The following is a 23056-nucleotide window of genomic DNA, read 5'->3' as shown; positions in this document are numbered from 1 at the left end:
TATTAGAGATGGGTTAGTCCAGGTGCGAGAGTTAGCCTAGAAGAGGCTAGATAGAAATGGGCCAAGCAGTGTTTAAAAGAATACAGTGTCCATGTAATTATTTGGGGGAAAAGCTAGCCATGTGGGCGGCCCGGTGCAGGGGACGCAACCCTGCCGCTCCTATTACAACACAATCTCTTAGGCAGGGCTTTAGAACTTTCTAGTCTGCAGAGCCCTCCCTTGGCTGAAAGGAAGGAACTTGGGACATACATCATCTTGTTCCTGGACTCCCAGTCTGAGGTCACTGGTGATTGTTCGTTTGGCCTGGACAGGACTGGGAGTGGGCCATGGTTTCCTACCTGGCTCAGCCTTTTTCCTGCTGTCTTACTCTCTGGAACCAAGCAGTGGTAGCTGGTTTACTTCTAGCTAGGGAGCTACCTTATCCTTGTTTGTCAACCACTTTAGGAACTTTCCAGAAAGCTTCTTGGCAATTGATTAGCTGCATGTCCATATAAGTAAATATAAGTATGGCTATGCGTATATTTTTTATTAATATTTTCAAAGAACAGATTGTCTTTTGGTTGGATGTTTCTGTGTATATGTGCCACCTAGTCTGGTCTGTCAGCTTTTTATTTTATAATTTATTTTATTTCCTTCTTCCTAATTTTTGCATATTTTGCGGTATTGGTGGTCAAACCCGGGGCCTTATGCATCTAGGAATGTACTCTACCACCGAGCTACATTTCTAGCCCACTACCTAATCCCTAACAGTTTATCCTTTGTGTTAGTCTCCTAACTCCATAAAATGAATGCTGCTTTTGTTAGTTTTTAGTTTTTCCTGCTTCTTAATTCTAAGCTAATGAGAAACCCTGTCTATAAAAAGAACAAATAGAAAACCCCTGAGGATAAAAACCCAAGGTTATTCTTTTGTTTACACACACACACACACACACACACACACACACAGACACACACACACACATCATATCACATATGCAAACACAGATGCATTTCACATTAATATTTGAGTGTAAAGTTACTAATATTTCTCATTTTTTTGAATCATGGAAGGGAAAAACAAGAGAAACGATTCTCTCTCACTGTTAGCCTGTGTGCTTGCCAATTTATAGAGCTAGGGTTTGGAACTATGAGTTTCTCGACACCTCACTGTGACGGAATGAGAGTGACTATCACCATAGGGTGATATATTTGAATGTTTGGTTCCTATTTGGGGGAACTGTTCAGGAAGGAGCAGGAGGTTTGCTCTTGTTGGAGAAGACATACCTGAGGGTGGGCTTTGAGATTTCAAAAGTCCACCCTATTCCCGGTTAGTTTTCTCTCTGCTTTACAGTTATGGCTCAAGATATGAGCTCTCAACTATTCCTTTATCTGATCCTTGACCATTACAGACTCTCACCCTCTGAAACTGTAAAGCCAAATCAAACGTTTTCTTTTTAAGTTGCCTTGGTTATTGTCATAGCAATATCACAGTAATTTCAAAATTATATTTCTGCAGAACAAATCTGAGGTGTGATAGTTTTGATTTATTTAGCCTCCACGTTGCCCCTGACAGTGGTAGTCACTGTGGGCATTTGTTCAGCTCCATGGATGCCCTGCTGCCTTCAAGTGGGTTCTCTGATTTCTAGGTAGAAGGAAGAAACCCCAAAGATAACTTTCTCCTGCCCCTCTCTCAGTGTAAAATATCACAGAAACATCCAGAAATGAAAAATTAGCTTTCTAAATATCTGAGCTACTAACATCAATTCTTCCCTTTTTTATGATACTTTAATTCTCAAGAGGGTGAGATGGCTCATCGGGTAAAAGTGCTGGTCACCAAAGCTGATGACCTGAGTTCAGTCTTCAGGACCCACACTGTAGAAGGAGAAAACTGACCCCCACAGGTTGTCCTCTGACTTCCATAGGACAATGTGGCAAACACATGGTACCTTCACACACACACACACACACACACACACACACACACACACACGAAGAAATGTAACAAAAAAAATAAAATATCTTAATTCCTGTCTGTACAGGTTCTTTAATTGGCTTTTGCTTGTTTTTCTGAGACAAAGCATCACTATGTAGTGTTGGCTGACATGGGACCATCTATGTAGCCCGGGGTGCTCTTAAACTTGTCACACTCTTCCTGCGTCAGCTTCCCAAGTGCTAGGATCATTTTGCCATTATGTCTGCTTTCCCATTCAAGACATCTACTTAGTCCTTCATGCAAACAGAGAAATACGGCCTCGGGATAATGATGGACAATAAGAATATGCTTAATTAAACTGGCCGCGGCTGTCTCTCCCCGTCCATTTTCTCGGTTGGAATTCTGGTCTTCCCACTCATTTCTTTATTGGTCTTTTCTGTGCTCAGGCCTTTCTCCAGCACGGCTGCATTGTCAGGGAACCCTGAGTGGCCCTGGTGTTCCTTTAAGTGGGTGATTCCCCTTGCTTTCCCTTTAACTCATCTCACACACAGATGAGCGGGTTCAGAAGTGAGCTCCTAACCGATGATTTCACCTTCTCTACAATACTGGCCCCTCTTTGTCGGTGAGTAATAATCAAATCTTTGTCTCTCTCGCTTGTTCATTTAAGGTTGCATTCCTCCCCCTTTCCTTTTTTAAAAATTGTTTCTGAGTTTGCTTGACATTTTGAAAGACCGTACATCATTGGTAAGAGAGTTCCTGGTCCATGTGTAGACACATCATCCTGTGTTTCATCTTCAGATACCCATCATGTTTACCTTTTACCATCTTTGGTCACTGAAAAGTCATATCTCATCAGATTAGTAAAACATATACTTTTAATGTTCTTCTATCATTGGTCTATCTGAATAGATGTGTTTTAATTTAGTAGTTTTAAGATCATTATCCTGTCATACGAACGAAAATCTTAACTCTCTTTAAACTTGCTAATTCTAATGATGTCATCCTTGAATAGGAAAATCCCATTATTCCTTGTCTTTGGAGATTTAAAACTTATTTTCTCAACTTATAACTTTTTTGAAGGATTGAGAAAATAACCTGAGACCGCATTCCTATAAACTGTTTCTAAAAAAAACTAAACAATTCCTGAATAAAATAAACATACTAAAACCATTGGTTTGTTTAGAATAAGCCAAAAGAATGTGTTAGTTCTCTGTGTTTTTATTATGTTTAGTGTTATAAAACAATGATATTCTCTATGCATGAAATTTTGTACTTTACTAACTACATTTTATTAAATGTTATTAATTTCCTTTTAGGATTATTGGTATCCAGAAGTGGCATTTGCATTGGAAGGGTTCTCAGATCAGCTGTATGGTCCAGCACGTATGCAGCCTGAGACACAATGAAGACAGCTTTGCCTTCCCACAGGGCTTACGCTTCTCACTTCTTCTGTTCATCATCACTGTGTGTTGAGTAACTCTTGCCATGAAATTAAAAGAACTGGATTAAAAAAAGTAACTGGATATTCATTCAGTTCAGTGATTGTTTGATGCTTTTCCTAGATTCAATATTGTGACTCAATGTTCAGGCCCCTCCAGGCTATGAAGCCTGGCTCACTTTTCCTGGACAGGCAGCCTTCACCACTTTAACACAAAGCTTGTTACATAGGTTTTGTTCCTCTCCTTACTCTTTCTCTGCCTTATTTTCTCTTCTCTTACAGCCTATCCTTAAACTGTACGATTTGGGACTCAGAGACCACGTCTATTTTCCTATTCTCCTCCTGACACCAAAACACATAACAAACAATAGATACAACATAAAAACTGGAGATCAGAACCAGAATAAAATTAATGAACACATGCCCAAAGTGTTTTGAATTCCACAATAGGAATGTCAAACTTCCAAATCAATTATGTGAAGAAGGACTTGGAAATATGGGTCTTTCAAATGAAATGGACGTAGGCTTGAAGTGAAATGGGTTGTGTTTAATTTGAGTTCCCTGCTTGCTAAGTACTTTTTTCTCCAAACATTTCAAGAAGCAGCAGGACCCCAAAACCCAGTCATTTTGGAAGATGCAGTCCATCCATCTAACTCTAGCTAATTTAATGCCTCAATTCTTTCTCCATTTTACAAGTAAGGGCCAAAGAATTTGGGGGTATAGTCTGACAAAAACAAGGGTGCAGTAGAGGCACTTTTAGACAGGCGAGACTTCACTGTTAGGCACTAACTAAATGGAAGGCAAGCAGGCCAGAATGAAAGTAACCTTAGGTGGAGGACCTGAGGTGAAAACTTTAGAATAAGTGGAAATATATATCAACTGCATGCAAAAATGTCAATATCTTGTGGGGACTTTTAAGATACAACTTAAATATATGACAATAAATAATTCCTCGTATCAGAAATCCTAAGGTTGAAGCTAACTATTCTAACGATCCTATTACTTGAGAGAAGATACAACATGTTTATTAATTTTTCATTTTGGTCATTTATTTATGCAAGTTAGAATGCTCAGGATAGTTACAATAAAACTGCCCCCCCCCAAAAGAATGGCAATAGAAAGAACAATGTACAAACTAGTAAATGGAGAAAAAAAAACCTATCAGGACAAAAAAGCCATGATAGAATAAAAGACCGAGGTGAAGGGAAGATAAGGCATAAAAAGCAGAAAGAAAGTAGGAATTCAGGTCCACATGTAGATAGGACAGACAAGGCTAGACACTTTAGTTTAGAGAGGATGACAGAAGACAAACTTCCTAAGTTGGACTCATACATTCCAAGAATATACAAAACCAAAAAAATCAAAATGATGGAAAGAAAACACACAAGACATACAACAAACAAAATTTTGGAATGCTTTCAATGTCATTGAATACTGATCTTTTTATTAGAAGTAGACAGTTTCTAAATGATGACAAGACTGACTAAAATATACTACTCTGATCATATGTGGGCCTAGGACCTGCGTTTCAAAGTTTAGAAATTAAAACATGAGGGATCACAAGAGAAAACCAGCTCAGTTTGTTTCCACAGTGAAAGATTCACACACCTCTTTTCAGTAATCAACAGAATTAACAAGATTTTTTTTTTAATATTGAAATCAAAATGGCATTTTCAGAAGCCTGACCAGATACCGGATCTTAAAAACATAAGATAAAATCATACAACCTCATCAAGCTAGTCACTGGGAAGGACTGGTCACATGTACCTGAGCTTGTTCCACAGAGGATTCTCAGCTTTGAAGTGTTTCCATTGGCTGGGCTTCCTGGTCCCCTTATGCTTTATGGTCCACCTAGAATGAACCAGAAAACAAAAGCGAGATGTAGCAAGGTTAAAGGTCATTCCACAGTCTGAGTCTCCCTGAATATCTGCTATGCGCCAGGAAAAGAATCGGTTGGAATTAAGAGTCCCAGTCTGGTCATTTGCTATTTCTAAGAATATAAATAAACGTTTTAGAAATAAATTTACTAATTGTAAAAAGAAGGAAACAGATTAAACTGAGCCAAAGTTGGCAACGCCATAACAGAAAAAAAAATCTGAGGCAAAAGACAAAGTATCAAAGTCATTTACAATGACAATGGCATACATAATAGCACAATGGTAGAAGAACCAGTGGAAATAGAAAAATTCAGTGAAACTCCTAGGTGGTCAAAGGAAAACTAATGTGCACACACTTATTGTGGAAGGAATTTATGACATTGCCAGCAGACTTCAAACTATTAGGTGACTTTTAATTATATGTGTGCGCGCGCGTGCGTGTTTATAGTAGTGAGCGTTGAATCTGGGGACTTCCACTTGCTAGGCAAATCTGCAGCCTGTAGTCTTTAAGCAATAAGGCATACACCTGCTACCCCAGCACTCAGGAGGCTGGGGCAGGAGGATCACAAAGCCACACAGCAAGATCCTGTCTTGAAACCAAAAATTAATTATTTTATCATTGAAATTAGTAAATGTAATTGTTACTACTTATATGTATTATAGTCTGCTTTCAGAGAATGTCTTCTCAACAGTTCCTATAGTATTAGTAATATTTGCATCAAATGAAAAATGTAAACTTCAATGTAGTCACATAAGGGCAGTACAACCTGATGACTTAAATTTGGACCCTCAGAACCTACGTAGAAGCCGGACACAGTAACCTGTGTCTGTAGGCCCAACACTGCTACAGTAGCCCATGGTTGTAAGCCCAGAACTCCTACAGTAGCCCATGGCTGCAAACCCAAGACTCCTACAGTAGCTCATGGCTACAAACCCAAGACTCCTACAGTAGCCCATGGCTGTAAACCCAACACTGCTACAGTAGCCCATGGCTGCAAACCCAACACTGCTACAGTAGCCCATGGCTGCAAACCCAACACTGCTACAGTAGCCCATGGCTGTAAACCCAAGACTCCTATAGTAGCCCATGGCTGCAAACCCAACGCTGCTACAGAGATGAGACAGACACAGGGCATTCCCCCAGAGGCTTGCAACCCAGCTCCCTGGAGTACATAGTACAGCAGCAAACAAGACAGACCCCACCTAAAGTGTCAGAGGGGAGACCAACACCCAATCTGACTTCTACACCTATATGTGGAGGCATGTGTATGCCCTCATACATGAACAAATACACACACACTTACTATTCATTCATCCATGCACAATAATAAACAAAACATTCTTTAATTTATGTGTGTCACGGTAAATGACACACACACACACACACACACACACACACGAAAGTACAAATTTTACAATATCAACAACATATTATTTTTAAAAGCATGGTATCTTTCTCAAAATGCTATTTTGCCAGTTGGAGAAAAAAAATGATCAACAGCTATTTGGTAAGCAGTTAAAATTATGTCTGTGAAAACTTATAGGACATACCTAGAATTACAGCCAAAACAAATTTATACTCTAATGGCATGTATGTGAGTTCAATAGAGGGGCTGGCAAGATGACTCAGCAGTTAAGAAGATGGCTGTTCTTCCTAAGGATCTGGGTTTAAGTCTCAGCATCCACAGGGTGGCTTACAATCATTTGAGGCTAGCAGCAGGTCCAGGGAATCCAATGGCCTCTGAAGGCATCTGAGGTCTCTGTACACATGTGGTGCACAGATATGCATGCAAGCAGAACACCCATACACAGAAAATAAAGTTAAATAAATCTAACCAAAAAAAAAAAGAGTTAGAGAAGGCAAAACAATAAAGCACTCCATTAAATAATTATCTTTTAAAAATTTGAATTGTACCATAGAAAATATTTGGGAAGATATAATATTCAAATAGAACTAAAAAATTTAGAAAATAAAACTTCAGTAGAATAGTTGAACAAATATTTTTAAATAAAAATATAGTAAAAATAGCAAAATCTTTAATTATGATAATTGTTTATAGTTTCTTAAATTCCCAAATTAGTTTTTAATGTAAGTGTCCTTTTAAATATTAAGTATGAGAAATAATTATTTTTAAGAAAACTAGAATTCTTACATCTCTGCAAATAAGTACAGATTAATAAAATTGCAATAAAGATAAAATAGAAAATCAAACTAAACATTTGCTATAGAAAAGATTAAAAGTGAGGGTACAGTGTGCATGTGAATATTGCTGGTATAAGAACCCTGTTAACTAGAAGGAAGCATGGTCCTGCTCGGCTCCATGATAGACTAAGTGGGACAGGGAGACCCACATGCGTGCCAGGGTCTGTCCTGGGCTCCAAGGAGAAAACATAGGCATGCCAGGTGCCACAAGAACTATTACGGTGAGCAAACATATGGAGTGGTATGGCAGGGTGGGGAGGGAGGAGGAGGGAGAGAGGGAGAGGTGTGGGGCCTGATAGGTCCGGGTCCCTATGTTCCAGAGGAAGGGGTGTAGATTGAAGAAAGAAATAGACGAGAAACAGAAGATAGAGTTGGAAGGGCATCGAGGGAGTACTGTGACCAGCCCCAAGGGTTTTTTTGTTTTGTTTTGTTTTTAAATTTATTTTTTTTATTTTTTTGAGACAGGGTTTCTCTGTAACTGCCTTAGCTGTCCTGGAACCCGCTCTTATAGACCAGGCTGGCCTCGAACTCACAGAGATCTGCCTGCCTCTGCCTCCCGAGTGCTGGGATTAAAGGCATGCACTGCCACCCAGTGACCAGTCCCAAGTTTATTACTCAACATTCTTATATACCCCAATCAAAAGGGAAGGGCACAGGACTTCCATGACACAATGAGCAAGCAAGCACAGTTACCTCCTCACATCTCAAAACACCTGATAACCATGGCCTAAGTAAAGCATCCTGTGGACTGGCCTTTGGAGAGTAGCCACACTCTTGGTCAATCCTCTGTTCATCCTTGAAGAGCAAAATTAGATCTGACCACTCTGACCTTTGGTCAAAATGGAACAGATTCAGAACTGTGGCCCTCACAGAGAGAAAGAAGGAGAGAATGGTCCGTGTCCCGTGGACATGGCATATCTGAAGAGGTGAAAGTGGTTAAGAGCAGGTTGAGGTGGGTAACTTGATGGTCCCCCATTGCTGTGGTGCTGTCTATGCCAGGGCTGCTTGTGGGGCCCACGTCTGGGTTCATGGCCTTGATGCAGCTGCCATCTGCGGTGATATTCTTGGCTCCTGAACCACCAAAGGTTGAGAGGATAGTGCTGAACAGAATTGGCCCCGCACTGGCTGCGGCACTTGGGAGAGCAGGCCCTGCACCTCACCAGGGCAGCACAGTAGAGTTGACCCTATTGACAGGGGTACTTGTGAACAGTCCCCGAGAATATGAGCTTGGGATATCCGCCCCATCCCTCATCTGCCATGTGGTGGTATGGGTTGGGGAGAGATGCCCTCTACCCCTGCCATCCCTTACTGTCTGTGGTAGGTGGCAGAGTTGGTCCGGAAGTCATAAGCTGTCCCTGCTCCTTACCAGCTGCAGCACTTGGGAGAGTGGCCACCGCACCTTGGCTGAGCAACACAGTAGAGCTGGCCCTGCTGATGTAGATGCAGAAGAGATGACCCGGAGAGCATGAAAGCAAGAGAACTGGCCCTGCTCCTTGCAACAAGGGTGAACTAGAAGGGGTAATGCCAGAGAGCTCACCTTGGTCATGAGGACAGGGAAGAGCTAGCAGACTGACCAACCCAGCAAACTACTCAGGCCCAAACCAGGATTATGAGTTGGTTCACCCCAATATCCACTCCATCTATGATCTGCTGGAGGACATGAAGGGGCCAGTCCTGCAGACCCAAAGCTGCAGGATCTCCATGACACAGGGAAACAACAGACTATCCAAGAGGAGTACCACTGAGGGTCCAGTATTGATAGTGTAGCAGAAACCAGAGGCCTTGAACCAGACCAATGACTCCCTGCCACAAACACTTGCATTCAAAGATACATGGACAAGAAAGTAAACTGTGTGACTGACCATGTCACACTACAGCTTCCATGGTGAGAATGTTTTCTTTCTTTATTCTTTTTTTCTCTTAAATTGTATTTTATTTTGCGGGGGAGGTTGTAAAGCCAAAGGGTGGATACAGAGGGATGGGGAGCTGAGTGGGGTCAAGATGAGTGAAGTGAAAGACAGAGAATAAGTAAAAAGAAAGTTAAGAGGAATTCTGATCATATAATTTCTGAAAATATTCAGTCTTGAAATACAGATAAATACAGATATAGGAAGTAGAATGCATGCATGTTCTCACCCACATAATTTAACAGGTCATGGAAAAGAGCATGTCTGAGCTATATAAATATTCTAAACCACGGCATAGGGGATGCCAATTAATTATTTCTATGACAGGTTGAAAACCTTCATAATACATTCAGTCACTGGTTATTTAAGAAGAAATACAACAATGTTATTTATAATTAAAGATACAGCACTTCTAAATCAATATTAATAAAATATAATATTATGGCAGGAGACTAATCACTGTATATAAGTCAAACTGATCTCAAGGATAAAATTATGGACAGTTCTTAATTTAATGCATTACTGAGAGTAAATGACACAGAAACAGTACACCATCCATACTTTTCAAGCGGAGATGGTGATCTGTAGAGACCGGGAAATTTCTAAGGTCAACCAACCCCTTACATCAAAACTATATGTAATATCTATCTTATGTAAAAGGGCCCAGCTTTTCAGCCATCCTTCAGCAAACAGGAAGAGCCAGAAACCAAGAGATGACAACATTTCCAACCAACCAAGAGGTGTCAAGCTGGGAGCTAGTTCTCAGGAGCCAGGGTGGTGATGGGACACGGCCTCCATCCATCTTACATTCCCCCCTTTCCTTGGCGGAACCTTGCATGTATTGTCTGAACGTTCTCTATCATCTTCCTCATCCTGATCCCAGATGGTTAGCTACATAAAAGACAGCAGACATCCAGTTACCTGGAAGTCTAAAGAGAATTAGAGACTGAATACAGTTCAAGGGTTACAGAACAACCCCAGATGGTAGTAAGCTCCTGCTGCCTCAAGCTCATGGTAAGAACATGTGTATTTAACTCATATCAATTTTATTTTCTGTTTTGAATACCTAGCCATCTCTAAGAACCTGGTTTCTTTGACACATTTTTATGTGGCACTTTTATCCTCCACACACCATACCACCCCAGGCACAGAGGTAGGAAGCCTGTAGATCTCATTCTTCCTAGCTTTTCTATAGTAATCTATTGCGTACACCTCTCCCCCAAATAGCCCAGATATTTAGAAACACCAGCTATCCCAAACCATTGCATTTATTACATTCTCATTCTCCCAACCTTCTGAGTAAAGCAGCAGTTCCTTTCACACCCGTGCAAGACTCACAGTCTGCCGATACAGCCACTCTTGTTTTATTCTCTATCTATCGCCCTCATGATATCTGAGCTACCAATACCACACATTTGTGTCCCTCAGTGTTTGTATTCCCGTACTCAAGAGAGTCCTTGCATAGGGGCAAGCACATGCATGCTGAGGAACTCTGCCTAGGGAAGTGATAGTGCAATACTTTTGCTTTAAAGCTATTTTTATTTGACTAGCTTTACTGATGCTGATGGGAAGGTAATCTTAAGTAAGGATTTTATTCTAGAACAGTAAGCCCTGCAAAACATCAGCTACTGATAGAGACTCAGCCGACTCACAGTGGCTGGCTCACAAACAGGTTAATACGCCATGGTAGCCCTTCTCAGTTTGCACCAGAGCTCTGTGCTCCCACTTCCTATAGCTATGAACGACAGTGGCAAACATCACTCAAGAAGGCAGGCACTTTGAAAAAACATGTAGATAAAAGAGTTGTGTAAATATATTCATACATGGGAAGTGATTAGGAATTTTGCTTTGGGTAGAAAAGGGCTATAAGAAATAAATCTTCAGTATTCACTGAGAGCCCCCCCCCCCGATTCTATCAAATATCTTTTAGCAGCTGTTGCTCCTTCCTTAGTCATCAAACAATTCAAAGACAACACAATAACATACAATATCCAGATACTCTGTATTTTCCATCTTTACATGGCTTTATTTTAAACTCTATTTCTTTTCTTTTTCTTCTTAATTCTTGTTGAGATAGGGTTTCTCTGTGTATCTTTGGCTGTCCTGGAACTCACTCTGTAAACCAGGCTGTCCTTGAACTCACAGAGATCCACCTGCCTCTGCTTCCCAGTGTTGGGATTAAAGGTGTGTGCCACCACACCCAACTGGGATTAAAGGTTGTACCACCACACCCAACTTCTCTCTCTCTCTCTCTCTCTCTCTCTCTCTCTCTCTCTCTCTCTCTCTCTCTGGTCCTTCCTTATCCTTTTTCTTTTCTCTCCCAAACCTACATATATTTTAAAATACACTGTAAACCATTTAGAGGTTTTCTTCATCTTTGAATCTATCTTTACTGTATATCTCTTTTTCTGAGCACATAAGTCTTTAATTTGCTAAGCAATATGACTAGGATTAAAGCCGTGGCTTTGACAGCTGGATCCACCCCATTCCTTAGCTTTCTGAGAGTCTAGCTTCATGGTGGAGGTACTGGCAGGTGTCATGTTTATTATCACAACTCTATGGAGTTTCAAGGTACCTGCCATCACGGAGAAGCATGCTGTTGGCTATTCATAAACACCTTTTAAGTGTTTGCTGGTGGGGCCTCTTGAAACAGCTGCAAAGTTTTTGCAGCTAAATTAGGTGAGTCAGGAATTTTATCTTAAATGAGACGCACTTGCCTCTAGCAAACAGAGTTCACCTGAGAAAATGCTGCTACCAAGAAGCCATGTTTCTTTTGTGTCTAGAATGACTTCCTAAGCTCTCTCAAGTTTTAAGTGGATTTAGTTTTGCACGTTGGCACCATTTGTTGACAGAGATTTCTGTCCCACCCCGTCCAGCAGCCAGTCAGTCCCAAAGGAAAAAAGGGGAGTTGCTGTAGGTCTTGTACCCTGTTACTCATATTGTTTAAATAAAATGCTGATTGACCAGTAGCCAGACAGGAAGTATAAGCGGGGCAACCAGAATACGAGAATTCTGGGAAGAGGAAAGGCTGAGTCTACAGTTGTCACCCAGACACAGAGGAAGCAAGATGAGAATGCCTCGTTGATAAAAGGGACCAAGACATGTGGTTAACACAGACAAGAATTATGGGCTAATTTAAGATGTAAAAATTAGTTAATAAGAAACCTGAGCTAATAGGCCAACCAGTTTATGATTAATGTAGACCTCTGTGTGTTTCTTTGGGACTGAACAGCTGCAGGACTGGGTGGGACAGAAACCTCTGTCAACAAAGAGAGAACCCATGGGTGCCGCCAGTGTGAGGGCCAGCTTCACAAGAATACCAGAACATGGCTGACTACAACAAACCCTAGATACCAGACACAGAACCACAGTACTTGGTGCTTGCCTTACTGAGTTTTTACCTTGTTTCTGGTCTGATCTTTCTAAAGTTTTATTCTTCCTTTCTGAAATGGGACTGTTTATCCCGTGCCATTGTATATTACAAGTATTTAATTTTTTAATTTTTTTTAGAGCTTTCAGGGACTCACAGTTAAGAGAGTGCCTTGAGTTTCAGTAGAGACTCTGAAGACTTGAATACATCGGTGTTGGAATGTTAAGAATGTGGGGGCTTATGGACTTGGACTGAATGTACTTTGTTGTATATGGTGACCAGGAGCATATGGAGTCCTGCATAGAATATTATGGTTTGGATGTAGAATGTTACTCGCCGATTAATGTATTTGGTCCCTAGCAAGCGGTGCCTCTTTGGGATGTTGTGGAAACGTGTAGACATGGTCCTAGCTGGAGGATGTAGTACCATAAAGGCATGTCCTGATGGCTGTCCCCTGTCTGGCCTCTCCACTTCTTGTTGGCCACTGTGATACAAGTAAACACATGTTCCTGCCACCACTGAGTGACCCGCTGTTGTCCCTGTGCTGTCCCAGCCAGGGTGGACTGATAACCTCTGAAATGTGAACCCACAGTAAGCCTTCCCTACCTGAAGTTGTTTATGTCATGTGTTTTTGTCCAGGTGAGAAGCAACATCTAAGTTACTAAGTACTACCTAATCTTCAAGTGTGAAGACCCCACACACAGAAGGTGCTTACATCCTATAGATATGCTTGGTTCTAAAAATATCACTCTGGAGTCAATTCCTGAAGTTTCTCAAGCAAGGAAAAAGATTTGTCATTCTGGTTGTAGTGCCTCTGTAGCTTCAGCTCATTAGGGTATCTTTAAAACGAGCTGGCCAAGTTCAGCATCTACCGCTAAACATTCCCACGGAGCAGAAGCCATTAGACTTCAGAGTTCTAACGCAGCATGAGCTTTTGTGTAAAAGCGATAGACTTCTTAATATTCTGCATTGTAAATGAAGCGCTGACAGACCCTTAGCTGTAATGGCACTAGCAGGCCCAGCTATAATGACAGTGCATGTGCATAACATAAATTAGAACCCAGCGTCAGAAAATGCTCAGAGCCGCAGTTTCAGAAGCTGCCACTAGGTGGAGACAGCGTCTCGTGCAAAGCTTGCAGCAGGCTTCTTGGCTTGGAAAGTTTCTATTTAACATCTTCCTTTTTTTCCCCCCTCAGTATTTCTACTCAAAGAATCATCTAAAACAAACTTCCAAGATGTGGAAGAACCAAACCGAAAACACACATTGGCACCAACTCCGTTTGGTTGTCAATGATCTGAGGACTGTTTTTCTATTCACGGCAAAATTCTACTTAAAATGCTTTGGTGGCTATCTTCTCCAGGTACAAAAAATACAGCTGAAATTATCATATTCTTCCAAATTTATATAACTTCCAAAGTTATAATATCCTTTCAAGCCAAAAGGAACAAAATATGGGCCTATTCTTTAATATTTTGGTTGGATGATATTGCATCTCAAAAATGAAGTCCAGAACTGACTCTATTTATTCTAACCTGATCAATTTAGGCACAGCTCCAACATAAGGGCCTGTTGAATGCTTTTCACGAAGGAACAGAAAGTAGTAACACCTTGGCTCATGTTTTCAGAGTCCGGCGTCTCTGGCAAAGCTACGATATTGTGACGGATTATAGAAGTGTGTGAGAGAGACTCTCGGGATTTCGGAACAGAATAAAACAGACCTGAATGTGTCTCTCTCGTGATACCCTCTCAGGACACAGTAACATTTCCAAACAACGTAGTGAACTTGGCAATAAAACGATGCATATGTAATTTGGATCGGATTCAGTAAACAGTAGGTGCTCAAACTCCAACCCAAATGGGGAGCATCTTACAAACGAGCATGCCCGATGTGGATTCGTGTGCCATGGCTCTCACCGAAATCATTTAACTGTTTGCTTGATACGTAGACCTAGCGATCCTCTCAGCTGGCCCCGCGTCTGTCCCTAACATTATCTGAGCCGCTGGGTTAGATCCCCTAGAACTCATCTCTGACTACGGCAGAAGGACACGGTCGGTTCCTCAGAGACAGGGAACAGCATGATTCCGTACAACACAACAACACATTCCACACTCGGATTTTGATAGAGTTCATTTTAGGAGACCCACATTAAGTGCCCAGTTTCTGAAAGAAACAGAAATGGGTCGTGGAAGAAATAGCAATAATGTCCTACTTTGATGAGATTTGATAACAGCCCAGCAAAATCCCATTAATTTGAACTGTAAGAAGCACTGTAAGGTCTGAGTCTTCTACACATGGGAGAAATCATTCAGAAAAAGAGAGCCCACGCACAAGCTGACCCTGAACCCACCCAAGGGTTAGAAGACTAGCTGCACACCTGAAAACTCAACTGTGACTCTGCAGTCTTTGACTAGAACAGCACACGAAGTCCTTTAAGCTATATTTACTTTGCAATTTACACTGATTAGTAAAGATAAACATAATGGCTTAAGTTAATAATTATTTTTAGGATATTCATTTTAAGTAATTTATTCCAGGAGAAACAAGACCCTGAAGAATGAAGCATTGTTATTCTGTGCTTCAAAAGCTCAGAGAGAAAGTAGCTCATATATTACATATTATTTTATTTTGTTTTTTTGCATTTATGTTATTTAAGTATGTTATTTTAATAACAGATACGAACTTTCATCATCTGTTATGCCATATGCACCTTTGCTTTGTTTGTTACATTATTTTGATAATTAGCTTAAGGAGAAGCTGGATTTTAGTATCAATTAATAGGTAGGAATAATAAACACATAATCATGATCCACCTGGACGAATTTCTGATTTATAGGAAGACAAGTTGTTTCAACTATGACACTGGAAAGGATATTTGTTTCATTATAATTTTTCTGTCTCTATATCATATTCAATTAAAGATCACTGCAGTTATTTTTCAAAGATTGTGTCATGCAGTGTGAGCTTGGGAGGACTTATTAATGATTTCGTGAACATCACACATGTATTGAGTCTAGGAAAAAATAGATACAAAGCTGGTCGTAACATCTCTTGGAAGTTTGGTTTTTGAAAATGTCTTTTACCTGCTCGGTGTTGCTTTTCTAGTTGGGTGAGTTTCCTGGCTATTTAGATTCTGGATCCATAGGAGTAATCTATATTCAGCTCTAAAACCCTATCATTATCTCCTGTGCTCAGGGGTTTCATACTTGGTGTAAAAGCAAGTTCTCTTTGCAGCGATGGTAAAGCCTCTACCAAGTGCAAGATTTGTAAGAAAAATAAAATAACATAAAATAAAATAAAAGCTCTTCTTCTGAATTCTTGCTTGTGCTGGCACTCTGGGAGATGCCGGCCTGCTGGGTCTGCTTCACTTAGGATAGCTTGGGTCTGTCATATTTTGTGATGAACCCTCTGAAGTTTCCCTATCCATGTTCTGCAAGTAAGGGAGATGGTATTGTTGAGTGAGCCTCTGCTCTCCTCCTGTGCCTAGGCTAGATGGACATCCCAGGAGATACAAAGAATTTTGGAGTAGCTCAACCCTCTAGAAAGTTACAGTTATTTTTATATTTTTTAAGTGCTCTATTTTGTATGTGTTTGGATGGAATGTGGTGCATTGTGTGGCACGTGTGTGTGTGTGTGTGTGTATGTGTGTGTGTGCAGGTGAGCAAGTCTCTGTACATATGCTTGATTGTGTGTGTGTGCGTGTGTGTGTGTGTGTGTGTGTGTGTAGGTGAGTAAGTCTCTGTACACACGCTCATGTGTATGTGTGTGTGCAGGGGAGCAAGTCTCTGCACGCATACCCGCTGAGGTAAAAGGAGGATGTTGCCTGTCTCGCTCTACTGTTCACTGTCTCTCTTATTTGAGACAAAGGAAGCTGCCTCAGCTTAGCTTATTGGAGCTAGGCTGAGGGCCAGCAAGCCTAGCAATCCTCCTGACGTCTGCCTTCCCCACAGTGCTGGGGTTCTAGGCGTGTGCGACCATATTGACATTTTTATGGAGGTGCTAGGGATTTGAACTCACGTCTTTAAGCTCCTGCAGCAAGTCTTCTATCACTGAACATTTCTCCAGCCTCAACATCACAGCATTTCAAAGAGAGTTTACACGCGGAAAATGGTTTTAACACAATGTACGACAAACTATAGGGGGAAAGAAATGTCTTGAAGGAAAGAAACGATATGCTCCTTACATAGAAGCTGGAGGAAGCAAAAGGTGGTTTCCTGATGTCTGGGATTGGGGATCAGTCTGTTTGCATACCCAGAGAACTGTTGGGTGAATTTTAACCATCGCTACTCAGGCTATGTCCCACCAACTTGACAGACATGAAGAAAGAGAGGAGTAGCTTTCGGAAAGCACCTTGTCTTAAAAAATATTTCTCCAAATAGCTTCGGAAGTCTGTAGATAATCCGTTGTCCATTTAGCTCTCTGTCAGCCAAACATACCAGAAAAGAAATGTAACAAAGGTCAATAAGAAACTGAGAAGGAAAGAAAGCCATAGTAATGGCTCCATGTCAATCAAAAATTAGCTATCTAAGGAGGAGAAAAGATAGGATAGGAAAGCTCCGACGGCCAGGAAAGAACAAATATTAATAGAAGTCTACAAACATAATGAAGTAAGTGTAGTAGTAAGAGCGGCGGGGCTGTGTCCCCAGCACCCCAGCCACCTGGCTAGCTTATGCCCAGAAATAATTACACGGACACTGTATTCTTTTAAACACTGCTTGGCCCATTTCTATCTAGCCTCTTCTAGGCTAATTCTTGCACCTGGACTAGCCCATTTCTTATAATCTGTTGTAGCCCACGAGGTGGCTTACCAGGGAGATTCTAGCCTATGTCCATCCTGGGTCGGAGCTTCATCGCATGTGCCTCAGAGAGCAGAGCTATCCCCGCGTCCGCCCAGGAGCCGGGAGCATGGCGTCTCTCTGAGGAGTCTGCTCACGAGAGGAGAGCTGTCGAGTCTGAGCTCACTTCCTCTTCCTCCCAGCATTCTGTTCTGTTTACTCCACCCACCTAGTTCTAACCTATGAGGGCCAGCCAAGCAGTCTCTTTATTTTTTTAACCAATGACCTTCCTCCATCAAGTAACAAGGGTTCTCTGTCTAAAGTTGGTTTTGGCAAGCACCATCTACCATGTGTTGAGCATCTGTATTCCTAATGCAAAGAATTAAGGAACTGAGGCAGTTTCTAGCCTCAGTTTGTCAGAAAGTCCCAGTTTTTTGGAAAGAATGGACCAATAGATGAAGTTCCAGGGGGAAAGAGGAGGGACGGGGGGCCAGTTCAGTGTAAGCATGATGTTTGCACAGATCTGCAGACACCTAGCCAAAGGCTCACTGGTTCCCTCTGAGGAACTGAAAAGGTTAATGAAGAGGAAATGGAAGTTAGTCCTCTGGTCTCAGAAGAGAGAACTGCCCCACTTATAGGTACATTGATTATGTATCGAATACATGGACGAACTAAGGAACTATATTTAAAATCCAGGCAGAGAGGAATGGGAGAATGGCTCAGGCAGTAAAGTATTTGTCTTGTAAGTATGAGTCCCAAAAAACTTGTTAAAACTGCCCAACACATGCTTGTGATCTAGTGCCAGAGGAGCAGAGGCAGAGGGATGCCTGGGCTCTGGTCTAATTCTTGAACCCCACACTAGCGAGACTCCGTCTTAAAGGTGGTGGCCCTCTAGAGAGAATGGGACCCACAGTTTTCTCTGTCCTATGCATGCATATGTGCATACCTCCATGCATACACCTGTGTGCACATGCTTCATGCATGCACCTGTGTGCATGTGAACACACAATACAAGAGTGAGAGATAAACAAGGGGGTAGTTGGGGTGATGGCTTCCTGGATAAAGCATTTGCTGAGCAGGCATCAATAGCAGGATTCAAATTCCCAGAACCCACGTAGAAAGCTGACAGGCTTGGAGGTCACTTGTAGCACCGGGACTCAGGAGGCTGAGATAGGAATACCCTGGGCAAGCTGGTTAGCTAAGGCTAGCTGAATCAGTGACTGTGCCAAGATTGGTGAGAAACCCTGCTTCAACAAAACAATAATGCAGAGTGATCCAAGGAAGATGCCCTGTCGCCACTCTGGACCTCCACACAAATGCTACACACTCACCCACACCCACGCTCCTATTTATAGCCAAACATATACACAGCAATGCAAACTATCCTCATATATATACACAATAAATAAATAAATTCAACCAAGAATTGTGAGTTCCCCATTCAATATATATATTGATCCTCAAGATCCCTGAATTCTTAAACCTTAAACCCAAGATGAGCAAGCACAGAATACATTACCTAAGTACAGCAAGGGATGCCCTGTATGAGATGGATTGCAAGGCCTACTCAAGATGTTTTCCAAAACTGAGTCTTAACATCTCATTGAACAATCAATATCTTTATTCTAAAATAAAGATTTGTTCATTTGTTCAAGGCTGTTGCAGGGTGTCATAGCCATTATCGTCTGTGGCAGGTGCAATATGGCCTCTGAACAGACACCCTTAGGTAATCCCCGGAATTTGTGAACATCACGTGATGATGCAAAATTCAAAATTTCAAACATGGTTAAGGACTTTAAGGTGGGGAAATTGTCTTGGTTTAACTGGATGGACCTTGAATTAAATACAAATATTTTCATAAGAGAAAAGCAGAGGGACAGAATATATTAGTACATGGTTGTAATCCAGCATTTGGGAGATGAAGACAGGAAGATTAGGAGTTCAAGGTCATCCTCAGCTACGTAGAACATTCTGGACCAATCTGGGATAATGAAACATGTTCTTGAAACAAACCAACCAAATAAAAGAGGCAAGCAGAAGAAAAATTGGCAGTACCAAAAATGAGAGAATAGTGTAACCACGGAAGCAAACATTGAGGTGATGAAGAAAGAGTCCACATATGGAAAGAACATTTAGCATTTGTCTTTGGGGGTCTGGTTAACCCCCAGTCACCCAGTCACCAAGTATACTTTTTCCAGTTCCACCCATTTGTTTGCAAATTTTATTTTTCAGACAGGATATCACCATTGTTCTTAGTCGTGCTTCAGAAGTAGTTGGTAAGACACTCTCTGTGAAGATAGCACACTTTTCAGTTGTGGGATGTCTAGGAACCCATCTTGAACTGACCAGGAAACACTTTTCCTGCTAGCTAGCATTCACAGTGCCAGAAAATGCTGCACAGACTGTGGGGGGGAGAAAAGACACCAGTGACCTGCACTGAACCCTAAAGGCTACAATAATGGATGTCCTACTAGGCAGGATATATCCAATGCTGCAATAGAGGCAATACTGTTTGTAGGGTAACCAGCCACTCTCCTAATCGGGGTTGAGGTCTGCTTCATAGGAGGCATTCATTCCTGTTATAGTAAACATGGCCAAATTCCATGAGTCAGACAGTCACAGGCCCCAGGAGAGAACCTAGGAATGTTGCTTGTCTCACACTCATGTTTTCAAACTTTCTAAATAGTTTATGTTTATATCTATAGTCGTATGCTGCTCTCATCCTTGGTCAGAGAAATGTCTTATTGCAGTAGGTAACGGCTAATGCAGAGTATTGAACCCCTTCAGAAGAATGAGGATGAGTGTGGGGGCTCAGGCATGAATGAACTCTAGGTCATGGCTTTAACCTTCAGCTCAGGGACTGGGGCAGAAGACAGAGCAGAAAGAATGACAAGACAGAGAAGAGAAGGAGGCCGTGCAAGGCTGGTCTCTCAACATGGCGTAGCTGTTACACCATGAGTTCAGAGCCACTATGGCTACCCTCACCAGTCCTCTATGGGATCAAGAGAACTAAAAATTCTCATCCACACCAGGGAGGAGCTCCTGATGTCCCACTCCAAGCTGAAGACCTAATGGCAGTTGATTGCTTCTGAGGGAGGGGCAGTCAGTTTTCTTTAGGAGGAGTGGCTAGTCTATGACTTTATGGATGATCCCCCACACTTGTGGCACTAATGGGGCTTCTTGGATCACTTTTTACAAAGACAAGAATGTGGAAGGGAGATCAAGGATTTGTTGAGGGGGAAGCTGAACAGAGAAGTATGGAATGAGTATGAGCAAGACGCATTGTATGCATGTATGGAATTTTCAAAAAGCAAATGTTAATAACATTTAGAAAGCATGCTGCACATTTCATAACTAAATCTTTATATTTAAACACTTAGGGTGCTTCTAAGATTTAGGTTTATATAAACATCAAAGTAAATATATTCACTCACATACTCTCACCTTCTCAGTATGTATCATAACTTCCTTAGGCCTTGAATACTTAGAAATGCAATAGCTGATATAAATAATATTACTATTTAAAATTATATATGCATATTTCCATTTCATTTTGTAAAGGAATAGTACTAGATCTGAAAATTTCTATTAAAGATATTATTAGGCCAATACTTGTTTTTTAACTATATTGTTTAAAAAGTCTCAACTCTGATTTGAGAAGCAACTAAAAAAAAATATGAACTTCTTTCAAAGCTCCATGGTATTTAAGTATTTATGAGTGTCTTAAACATTCTGAAGTGGGCAGGAGACTTTCTAAGACTATCTCCAACCCATCTGGATTAGGTTCTTCTGTGTTACAGATCGTTTTCACCAGTACCACTTACCACTCCACTGGTAACTGTATGATCATTTTTATTCTCTTTTCTGAAATGTAAGTTTGGTGAGAACTAATTTCTTAACCCTCATGCTCATAGCTATATCTTCAGAGTCTAGTATGCCATCTGAAACACAACATACAGGTGTTGAATTTTCTTTACTCTTTACTCTTTGGGGGGGGGCTGCTTACCACCCAGCTCCCAAATAATCACATGGAGAATTATTCTTTCTTATGAATGTCCAGCCTTAGCTTACTTTATTTCTAGCCAGCTTTTCCTAAAGTATTCCATCTACCTTTTGCCTCTGGGATTTTACCTTTTCCTGTTTCTGTATATCTTCTCTTTCCTTCTTCTGTGTCTGGTTGTGTAGCTGGGTGTCCGGCCCTGATGTCCTTCTTTCCTACTCACTTCTTGCTCCTCCCTTCTTTTTATTCTCTCTGCTTGGCTGCCCCACCTTTTTCCTGCCTAGTTATTGGCCATTCGCCTCTTTATTAGACCAACCAGGCATTTGAGGCAGGCAAAGTAACACAGTTTCACAGATTTTAACAAATGTAACATAAAAGAATGCATGATGTTTCTGCATCGGACAATGAGGACTACTGAGAACTCAAGAACAATGGCAATGGGTTTTTGATCCTACTGCACATACTGGCTTTGGGGGAGCCTAGGCAGTTTGGATGCTCACCTTACTAAACTTGGATGGAGGTGGGCAGTCCTTGGACTTCCCACAGGTCAGGGAACCCTGATTGCTCTTCGAACTGATGAGGGAGGGGGACTTGATCGGGGGAGGGGGAGGGAAATGGGAAGCAGTGGCTGGGAGGAGGCAGAAATCCTTAATAAATAAATAAAATTAAAAAACAAAACAAAACAAAACAAAAAAAACATTCCACAGCATAAACAAGTGCAATATGTCTTAAACTAATATTTCACAGCATACGGTAGGTACTAAAGAAACTTCTGTACATGGCAGAAGGATGACAGTTAGTGGGACATTCCTGAAACTCAGGATTTAGAAGCGCTACTGTTAGAGTTCTACTCCTATATTTGAAGGTACTTCTTTCCCCAAAATGTCTTAATACAAGCACAAATCATCAAGCGTTTATATATACCACACCTAAAGAATTCTAAGAACAAGAGGGGTCAGGAACACCAAAGGAAAGCTCACAGAATCAACTAACCTGGGCTCCTAGGTGCTCACAGGACTTAACTGACAACCGGAGAGCCTACATGGGACTGACCTAGGCTCTCTGTGTACATATTACAGATGTGAAGCTTGGTGTTCTTGTGTGAACACCAACAGAGGGAATAGGAGCTGTCTCCAACTCTTTTACTGGCTTTTGGGACCCTAGTCTTCATACTGAGTCACCTTGCCCAGCCTCAATACATGGGGAGATGCTTAGTCTTACTGCAACTTAATATGCCGTGCTTTGTTGATACTCATGGGAGACTTGCCCTTTCCTAAACTGAAATGGAAGGGGAATGGATTAGGGGTTGAGAACAGAGAGGGGTGGGGGAGAGGGCCTGGGAGGAGAGGAGGGAGGGGAAACTGAAGCTGGGATGTAAAATAAATAAATAAAGTTATTTATTTTTAAAAAAGAATTCTCCTAAGCATTAGGGGAATCTAAAAAGTTTATAAAAGTACAACATTTGGACAAAACAGACACGGAAGTAAGAGTAGACTTTGAAAGAAGGTATTTGGAGGGAAGGAGAGAGGATAATGAGGAGCACTTTACCAAAGAACATACACACAAGCATATATA

At 41.3% G+C, this 23056-nt stretch overlaps 1 protein-coding gene across 1 annotated transcript in view; it reads right to left on the bottom strand.

Annotated features, from left to right (window-relative positions):
• The window catches only part of Dcdc1 (doublecortin domain containing 1), a 305860-nt gene that overhangs the window by 67048 nt on the left and 215756 nt on the right, over positions 1-23056 (bottom strand). Inside the window, 1 exon segment of the mRNA XM_005364457.2 lies at positions 5078-5201. Within this exon segment, the coding sequence (XP_005364514.2) occupies positions 5078-5201 (124 nt within the window).

This window comes from Microtus ochrogaster (assembly GCF_000317375.1).
Source record: "Microtus ochrogaster isolate Prairie Vole_2 chromosome 14 unlocalized genomic scaffold, MicOch1.0 chr14_random_1, whole genome shotgun sequence".
Lineage (NCBI taxonomy): Eukaryota > Metazoa > Chordata > Mammalia > Rodentia > Cricetidae > Microtus > Microtus ochrogaster.
This window is presented reverse-complemented; position numbering and strand designations above follow the sequence as displayed.